The following is a 10484-nucleotide window of genomic DNA, read 5'->3' on the forward strand; positions in this document are numbered from 1 at the left end:
TAAATTGGCCTTTGGTAATTTGGTTTATGATCAGTAATAAACTGCTAAGGTCAACATTTTTTTTCCTGGCTTTTGGTAAGGAACGTCTAGATTATTTAATCCTATTAAATGGGTATTTTAGTTTCCATTATTAACAACCCTTTTATTCCTTTACTTACTCATTTGTTTAGTAAATATTTATTTAGCTCTTATAATGTATTGGGCCTTACTTTGGAGAGACAGTGGTGGGAGAACATAGTTCCTGTGCTCATAGGGCTTACATACCAGCAGGAGAGATGGACGGAGAGGTATAACAAATGGGAAAGGAACAGGTAGGGGGAAGGATGCTGTGGTAGCACATGTGTCGAGCACTTGATCTTGGAAGTTAAGGAAAGTTTTTCTTAAAGATGTGATATCTAAGCCAAGGAGTCAAATTTTGGTTACATGATAGGAAATACCCAAAGGATTTGAGCAGCTTCAGAAAAGTGCTGGTGTTGATATTAATACAGCTAGGGTCATCTGAGGAGTTTCTGAGTCACTGGTGTGAATGGTATGAGGATCTAATGGGGAGAGAAGAAGTAGGAAGGTAGTATTAGTAAGATCATGAAAATTGGCCTTGTCTTGTGGACAGTGAATGTTCTTTATGGATAAGGAAATAAAAATGTATTGACTGTCCAGTGAAAGTAGGGTACCATAATGAATGTCTTAGGCTAAAAGTTGTTTGTCCAAGTAGTAAGATAACAAAGGCTGGTGTACTGAATTGCTAGAGTTCAAAACAAAACTCTACCATTTAGTGGCTTTTTTAGATTTAATTTTTAAATTTTTTTTTCATTTTATTTTATTTATTTATTTTTAACATCTTTATTGGAGTATACATCTTTATTATCTTTATTGGAGTATAATTGCTTTACAATGGTGGGTTAATTTCTGCTTTATAACAAAGTGAATCAGCTATACATATACATATATCCCCATATCTCCTCCCACTCCCTCTTGTGTCTCCCTCACACCCTCTCTATCCCAACCCTCTAGGTGGTCACAAAGCACTGAGCTGATCTCCCTGTGCTATGTGGCTGCTTCCCACTAGCTATCTATTTTACATCTGGTAGTACATATATGTAGTGTTTTTTTGTTCTTGGGCAAATTAATCTCTCTGAGCCTCGGTTTCCTTGTTTATATATGAACATAATAATAGTGCCTCTCTAAGGGAGTACTATGTGAAATAAATAAAGTAAAACCTGTAAAATACTTGATACAGAGCCTAACATGTATATCAATAAATAAAAAAATATTATTTTCCACGTTATTTGTTACCCAGAGTCACACAGTTAAGCAATTTTGAGCTACACCTTTAATTCAGTTCTATCTAAATCTAAGGCCTATAAATTTTCACTGCCTTATGTTTAACTACTTTAAAGTTGTGTTCACATATACAAAATGAGGATTAATAAGAAATTATTTTAAGAGGTTATTGGTGAAGATTAAGAGGTTTATATGTGTGAAAGCTCTTTATACATTTTAAAGTGCTAAACAAATGTTTATTATATAACTTATCACTGCATTTGTGGAAGACCTGAGAACTTTCAGATAAGGCTGTGCTACAAGACTGAATAATAAGATGTTTATCTAATCTCATTAGTCTGTGAGATCCTAGACGTGGGGAGGAAACATGCTGTATTCACATAGTGGGCATTTGGCAAATAATTGAAAAATGAATGACTATGTGTAAATCTCCAGATCCCATTTGTTTTCTGTACTAAAGGTATAATTTCTCATATAAACTGCCTTCACGTGAATGCACCCTTTTCATCTGAAAGTAATTTATCCAAATCCCAAATAACTAACTCACCAATGTATTTTCTTAACATGTAAATAGTAGTTGACGGATTTACTATGCCATATTACTTACATAGTATACTCTGGTTAATCATATTGGTACAAAAGATCAGATAATGTCATATCAGGTAGGTAAGTGTTTTATTTAAAATCCTACTTTTAACAACTCTTTTTATCAATGTTATTTTAGTTAGACATATTATTGTATTAATATGAGCCAATATTAATACTTAAGAATATTTTTCCTGTTTCACGGTATTTTGTTTCATATTTTATTTCACCACCCAGTGTGGCAATGCTTTTATCGTAGTGTTCACAATATTAAAAACATGGATTTTAAAGCAAAATTATCTGTGTTCAATCCCAGTTCCACTTGGGGAAAATTACTTCAATTTTCTTTCATAATAATAATAGTAACAATAATAATAATATGTAGTCCATGAGTACATATTAAAAGATTGAATATATATGAGCAAAGAGAAAATTGGCCTATGGTCTATAATATATAACTGTTGATTGCTTATTATTATTATTGTTGTTTTGTATCCCATAATTCTTATAGTACTTTGAGATAAATGTTTTATTAATTAATGAAATAAATTCTATTTCTTCCATCCTTTAACTTCATTTTTCCAGAAATTAGTAATATTATTAATGGTCATAGCAAATGAAGCCCAGCCATGCCATGTTCCTGAACCGGCCTCTCTTCCAGACTCTAACATTTGAGTGAGAGAGAAGGTAAAGTTTTGTAAACTACTCCTAACAATAGAACATCTATTGAGGGTTTCAGTAAAAGAGTGACAGTAAGCCCTTTGTACGGGTTGAGTGATTTGTATTTTTCCTAGCATGATGTGTTAAATATGGAGCAAGCACATACATGACCCACTCATTTTCCTTGCAATGTTACTTTAAGGGAAAAACTGTCATATTTTTGGACTTTGAGTATTCACCAATTTTTGTAGACTGGAAGACCTCAATCCCATAAGCTTCCTGGTGTGTGTGTGTGTGTGTGTGTGTGTGTGTGTGTGTGTATGAATGTGAGTTTGACAAGTGTGAGACTATAGCATCAAGTCTGGAGGAAACTGGTTCATGCAGGTCAAGAGTCAACTCCTGTTTATTTTGCCATATATCTATCTGTGTTTGTAGTTGTGGTCATCTGTAACCTCTTTGTATCTGGAATTTGCTCTTGGGAATGATATAGACTAAAATTTGCATTACATTTGGACACCTAAATTTAATGCTAACTCTAGAGTTTTCATGGCTCCCAAGAGTCACTTTGTGGTCTTCTGGAGTTGAACACTATAGCTTAGTTCTTCTCTGGTCCCAATGACTTAGCCATAAATTTCGATGTTGCAGTGTCATCCTGCAGAAGATGTTTTTAATCAGTGTTAAACCATGGACCATTTTGAAAATCAGATGAAATTGTGAACTTTGCCTCCAATTAAATGTGTGTACTCAAACTTACACTAAATTTATCTTGGAATTTCAAAGTTTCAAATATCCCTGAGGTGCATTCAGAGACTATTTCAAATTAAGAGATCCATTGCATTCAATTGGCTTTATTATGCAGGAATCAAAAAATTAAATGTAGCATGGATGTAAAATGTAAGGGAAGAAGATACAGGAGCCGAATCTGTGAAAATCATATTCTCTCTTCACTGAAAGCAGACAACTGGCTAAAGGAGAGTGTGAAGTAGTCATCTGGTTTCAGAAAGACCTATAAAAATTAGTTTAGGAATTTAGTTCATAATGTGCTAACAGTTCTCATGATATGTAGACATTTATTTAGCTTCCATGATTTGCCTAATGTCTGTATCAAGGAATCTATCACATTAAATATCTAAATTTAAATATTTAAATTCAACATGTAGCAAACTGAAATAATTGTCTTCAACTGATATTTACAGAAAGACGCAGTCCTATACATTCTTTTTTATAAGTGATATTATACAGTGATTTTAACTTTGAAATCTAGGTTCATGAGCTTTGAACAAATGTAACTACTGAGATAATGATTATTCTGTTAAAAACAATCATGTAATAATGTATTTTAAATCAATAAAATGGACAATTGCATACTCAATTACTTGTTTTCATGTTGTCTCCATTAATTTTCTCCCTTTGTTTTCAAAAATTTAATGGGTCAAAGATTTATTAACTTATGTTTTTTTTTTCTTACCAGAGGTCCTATTAAACATAACTCAGTAATAAAATTTACACATATGCTGATCTTGGGAAATTATAGTTTGTTTTCTGTTTTTTTGTTTTGTTTTGTTTTTGTTTTTTGCAAATTAACCCATATGGAAATAGGCGACATACTAATTAAGCCTTACTATCTGAAATCAAGCAGGTTTGATTTGGTTCCCAGTTTTGAACTTTCTAGCTGTAGTAACTTGCATCTATAGGCTTATTTATTTTTTCATTTGTGAATTCAGGATGGTAATATAATCCATTCCACATGGCTGCTACAGGAATAAACTGAGATAGTTATGTAGTTTTGATAATTTAGTAAGGACTTGAGATGTTAGTTGAAAATAAATTTTAGTATTTACTAATTTTATTTTATCTTTTCTAAAGCATTACAGTTCATGGATTGATCACTTTTTACAACTCATTCACAATATGCTTTCTCACCTGAATCTCATAGCAACCAAAATTATGAGAAAATGAAAGTTCATTGAGAGTAATGACTTGACTAAGATCACACAATGGAAGAAGCAGCCTTCTCTGATTTAATGCTGTTACCACTACGTCACACTGAGTTGTATTTTAAATCAAAAAGCTACATGGGAAGCCTTTCATTTCCTTTCAATCTATTCATACCAAAATTAGAGTGCAAGAACACTGTTGAATGCAAGAACACTGTTATGCAATTAAAATGTATTTAAACTCATATCCTATGTAAATTGTTCTAAGAAGTTGTATTTTTGAGATAAGAAAAATCATGAGTTTAATACTGTCTTTTACTCCACTGTCTTTGTCTGTGAACAGGAATAAAATAAAACAAATAGATTCTAGGAGTGTTCCAGGTGTTGAAAAAAGTTTGATAATAAAGTTCCCAATTTTTCTTCATTTTGTAAAATATGATTATTTTTCATTTCTTGTTGGAAAAGAATCTAGTATATCAATGCTAAGGCACCACCAAATTAAAGTTATAATTAGCCCATTTTGCCTGCTCCCATAACAGATTTAATTTATCCATCTATACTATTTTAGATTTTATGATTCTTTTGATAAATTCATGAATCTTGTCTATTATTCATTTTGTCTTTTGCTCATTTACCTGTGTTGTCTTCTTTGATGTTTCCTTAGAATTTTTAGACCACAGGTGAAGTAACTTGGACTGTGGTGGTCTCAGGTGTACTCATGATGAATTCTGAGGAAGCTTCTGGAGTAACTACATTGTTCACTATTGGTTCAGTGATAGGTATAAGTGTAGGCTCAACAGTAGCAATGGTATTGATGATAGGGATGACTGTTTTATCCTGAGTTTTCTTTGGTGGAATGGCAGTAAATGATGGACGTGGGTGTGGATGATGTGCCACAGTAGGTGGGTAGATATTTGGCAGGAATTGCCATTGAGGAATTTGGGCATGTGGTCTAAATGCAACTGGCTTTGCATAATATGGGTAACGCATAAATTGGTTATTAATTAGTGCAGCTGGTCTGTGCTGGTAGTAATTGAGTCCATAACTAGGATACCTACTCAGCACATAATGAATTGGGATATATTTTACTGTTTTTTCATTGAACAATCTTTCATCATTCTCACAGTGCTGCAAAAAGAATAAATTATGCAGAATAGTATTATTGTAGGCTAGAATGAAGAGATGTCTTAAATCAGAATTTTTTGAAATACAATGTTACAGTATTTGATGTTAAGTAAGTACAACATTGGACATAGCGAACCCAGCAATCATATTATTTTACGAGATATGGATTTGTACACTTCCCTTCCACTTCTTGATTTTCAACACACATTAAAAATAATATTAGTTTCAAAAAAATTAGATGAGCTAATCCATAATGTAAATCACATTGACCAGAGCTTGGCATACACAAAAAGTGCTCAGTAAATGCTGTGCATTATAAGTACCACAGCTAGACCAGTCTCATAGAGTGCTTTGACATACAGTATACAAACATACTACACACAGAAAAAAATATATATATTTTTTTCCTTATACGTGTATATATACATTCTCACCACATGTTTGTAATTTTTGTTTTTATCTTGGGATTAGGCTGAGGGCACATTTTTTTCTAAACTAATCAGCCACTATGGAGAACAGTATGGAGGTTTCTTAAAAAACTACAAATAGAACTACCATATGACCCAGCAATCCCACTACTGGCATATACCCTGAGAAAACCATAATTCAAAAAGAGACATGTAAGAAAATGTTCATTTCAGCTCTATTTACAATAGCCCGGAGATGGAAACAACCTAAGTGTCCATCAACAGATAAATGGATAAAGAAGATGTGGCACATATATACAATGGAATATTACTCAGCCATAAAAAGAAACAAAATTGAGCTATTTGTAATGAGGTGGATAGACCTAGCGTCTGTCATACAGAGTGAAGTAAGTCAGAAAGAGAAAGACAAATACCGTATGCTAACACACATATATGGAATTTAAGAAAAAAAAATGTCATGAAGAACCTAAGGGTAAAACAGGAATAAAGACACAGACCTACTTGAGAATGGACTTGAGGATATGTGGAGGGGGAAGGGTAAGCTGTGACAAAGCGAGAGAGAGGCATGGACATATATACACTACCAAGCGTAAGGTAGATAGCTAGTGGGAAGCAGCCGCATAGCACAAGGAGATCAGCTCGGTGTTTTGTGACTGCCTGGAGCGGTGGGATGGGAAGGGTGGGAGGAAGGGAGACGCGGGAGGGAGGGGATATGGGAACGGATGTGTGTGTGTGGCTGATTCACTTTGTTATAAAGCAGAAACTAATAAAAAATATTCAATCGTGCAAAAAAAACCAAATACGTCATTAGATCTTTCCATATAAATAGAAACAAATCAAGAAAATTACACTGCAAAGCAAGCCTTTCTCATGAAGGGAGACCTATTTATTCAAACAGATTGGGGAAACAAAAGGTAGAAGTAAATATAAATGTATGAGAAGTATTCAAAGAAGGGTCAGAGAGGGATCTTTCCCCAAGTCTTAAAAAGTAGACAGGAGAAATATTAAACTTTACTTCTGCTTTCATTTTTTCCCACTATTAAAGTCTGAGAGGGTTTTCTCATATTGCTAAATACACATGAAAATCAAAAGACATGACTTGGCCTACAAAATGATACTGAGATTTTCAGATAAACATTGAGGTTGATTCATATGATTGGTTGTTGAAATGATGTTTTTTACAAGGATTATTAGATTATTTCATGGAGTTTAAATATTTACTTAGTGTTTAGACAGAGGCATTTTAATATCATTAAACTTTGCATAATATTATACTTTGGAGTATATATCTCTACTGGAAACATTTAAACTTACTGTTGATTGTTCCTGGTTTTGCCCCTCTGCACTCTGGTGAGATTCACAGAAAGAATGAGAAATAAGAAGTTAAAAAAAAGCAAGACAGAATCTAGATTTTCTTGTGGTTTTAAAAATATCTTTTATATCAAAGACAAAACATTTTTTTGTTTTTATTTTGGTATTGTAAAATATTATAAAGCACTTTCCATGGTTATCTAACCATAGTCTGTGAACCACTCAAGAAGTGACAGAAATATACTAACTAAAATAGTAATAATGAGCTCCATGGTTAAGTTGTCTTTAAAAATCACTGTTTAGGGAGAAAAATAAGGTTGAAAAGAATATGATCATTTGACCCCAACAAATATAATACATGATATTTGCTTAAGTGAAGAACATGAACAACCTATATTCAGTTTGTATTGAATATACATTGTTAAAAATAAGAGGATCATTGAGCATATTTTTCCTTTTTTGTTCCCCTACTAAGATGATTTATGAGGTTTTCTTGATTAAAAAAATCTAGCAAAACATCAGTATATAAGTGTTGTATAAATAATACCATTTAAAAAATCAATTTTTGTGTATTTATAGTGTTTTTCTTAATTCTGGATTACAACATTCATAGGAAATCAGGAGTTAGCAATTTTATGATGCTTTAAAACTCACAAAAGTTTTATAAACTTTTGAGTGAGTTCATAATGGTAAATATTTTTAAAATGACAGCTCTAGTTTAAGACTTCACACATATCACTTGGATATAGAAGACTCTACAAATCTTTTGGAAGTTGTAGGTATAGGAAATCAGAGATTAGAAAAAAAATACTGGTGTGTAATAAGAGACAGAGACTTATTTTTCTCTAAATTTATTAAATCGCTAGTTTAAAATTTAGAAAGTTATATAAATATCGAAAGTTTGCCCACACTCAAAAATCCTGATAATGTAGACATTTAAATATAATACCAATCTATATGTATTATGTATTCCTGGTATATGTTCATTTTAGTATCTTGTATCTTACTTCTTTTAAAAGAGTGTGATCTCTCATAGCATTTTTCCATTATATCATAGTTTTCATACTTACATATTCATAGTTGAAATATAAATAATCAATGATTATGTCATGAAATGTTTGTTCTTTATTGTTAACCATTAAAGCTTTTTTCCAAAACATGTTTTATTATAAATAGAGAGATTAATAACATCTGGATATCAGTGGCCTTTTAAATAGTTTTAATTTATTTCTTAAGACAGTTTTTCAAAAATGTGATTTTGGGGGGGAAATTCTTCGATAGAAATTATTAAACTGCTGTACAGAAAATTTATGCCAACTTATAATGCTACCAGTAGGATATAAGATTGTGCAGTTCATCTCAAAATTGCTAGTAATAAATTGTATCTTAACTATTTTTATTTTGGAGAGAAGGAATAAATTTAGCACATAAAAGAAGCTACCATATTGCTGTTTTAATTTGTATAATTTTGACTGCTCATAAGATTGGATGGTAAAATCTATAAACTTTCACTATTCTTTTGAATTATTTCTTCATGTCTGTGGGGCTTGTAGCTTTGAGAAAACCAGAAGGAGTATTTGGGGGCTAGAGCAGGCTCAAGTAGCTCAAGAAGAGTTTGCTATAGGTCAGGCAGTGGTGGATCACATTCTGATTTAAAATTTAGTCCTTTTCACTCAAAGAGAAAACCCAAGTTCTAAATATGCAGGTGGCCACAATAAAATCAAATTTCAGAGAATAAATGAAAGAAAATAAATGTGAAAGTCATAGTAATTCAAATATTTAAAAAGTCTGACTCCAAGAATTTACCTAATAAAATTATTTGAGATATTAACTTAAAAGCAAATCTAAATTTAATAATAAATGAATTATGAAACAAGGACTAGCATCCTCCCATATTTTACAATCTAAGAGGAGGTCATAAAACATGAGATGTTTGCCTTCCTGTACTTGCTATTGGCAAATAAGTGCCTGGGATCCCCAAATGAACATGAAAATAAAGCAGAGCAACAGGCAAAAGAGTAAGGAAAACAAGTCGAAAATATTAAAAGAAAAAAATATTCCAAACATTTTTCTTGTTCCAATAGCCTTAATACACAGCATGTAATTCAAGAAAATACCTGAAAATCATAGAGTTGTTTATGGATACAAGGCCTGAGAAGGAGTCTCAATTGACATAATGGAAAGATTATAACAAAAGTTACAATATGTTTGAATGTTAAAAGTACCTGTCAAGTTATTTGAAATTGGTAAAAAAGCTTAAATGAGCTCCTAATCTTTTAAGAATTTAGTCCCTTAAGAGATTGGAGTCAGCACGAGATAGGAATTTAATTAAAAACATTTCTCATCCTGGTCTATGATTTCTGTATTTATTTTTTGTGAATTTTTAGAGCACATTATAATTTAAAAATATTTTCAGTACTGTTTTTTCCCCAAAAACGTATTTTCTCTATCATATGAGAATTTTAAAGGTTTTCTATACATTATAAAGTATGATTTCTTGATACCTGGAAACCAGAAGTATATTCAGAAGAACATGACTTTAATTTTATAAGAGAAATAAATGTAAAAATACATTATTATTAGGAAAATATAGTTAGTACGCAGCTGTTTTGTTCCATAAAATATAACTGTATTTAGAAATTTACATAATTAGAGACCTTAAATAAATTTTTAAAAAAGTTTTGATACAAATTGATAAGATGAAATTAACTCACCAAAAAAGGCAGGGTTAATGCCAGGATAGTCACAACTAGGAAAAAACTCTTCATCATTGCACCTAAAAATAATATTTAAAAACATACATTAGGGTTTCCCTGGTGGCGCAGTGGTTGAGAGTCTGCCTGCCAATGTAGGGGACATGGGTTCATGTCCCGGTCTGGGAAGATTCCACATGCCATGGAGCGGTTGGCCCCATGAGCCATGGCCGCTGAGCCTGCGTGTCCGGAGCCTGTGCTCTGCAACGGGAGAGGCCACAACAGTGAGAAGCCCATGTACCGCAAAACAACAAACAAAAAAAATTACATTAAAAGGATCTGTTACTAATAATTTAAGAGTGATTTGGAACAATGTCCTCTTTGGTTTAAGGTGAAAGAAAAAGTCAGATTTAGGGGTAGATTTAGCCAATGTGGAAAATCTCTTTTATCAAAAGCTTTAGAAA

At 32.2% G+C, this 10484-nt stretch overlaps 1 protein-coding gene across 1 annotated transcript; it reads right to left on the minus strand.

Moving 5' to 3' along the window:
* Nucleotides 1–4936: 4936 nt before the first annotated feature.
* CSN3 (casein kappa) lies at nucleotides 4937–10098 on the minus strand (the record flags this gene model as incomplete). The annotated part of the gene is made up of 3 exons (XM_081236145.1): nucleotides 4937–5591; nucleotides 7331–7363; nucleotides 10042–10098. The coding sequence occupies 3 exons, from the start codon at nucleotides 10096–10098 to the stop codon at nucleotides 5133–5135; spliced, it is 549 nt and encodes a 182-aa protein (XP_081092271.1). The 3' UTR covers nucleotides 4937–5132.
* Between the last annotated feature and the right edge of the window lie 386 nt (nucleotides 10099–10484).

Source organism: Mesoplodon bidens (assembly GCF_964165515.1).
Source record: "Mesoplodon bidens genome assembly, chromosome: 1".
In the NCBI taxonomy this organism is placed as follows: Eukaryota; Metazoa; Chordata; class Mammalia; order Artiodactyla; family Ziphiidae; genus Mesoplodon; species Mesoplodon bidens.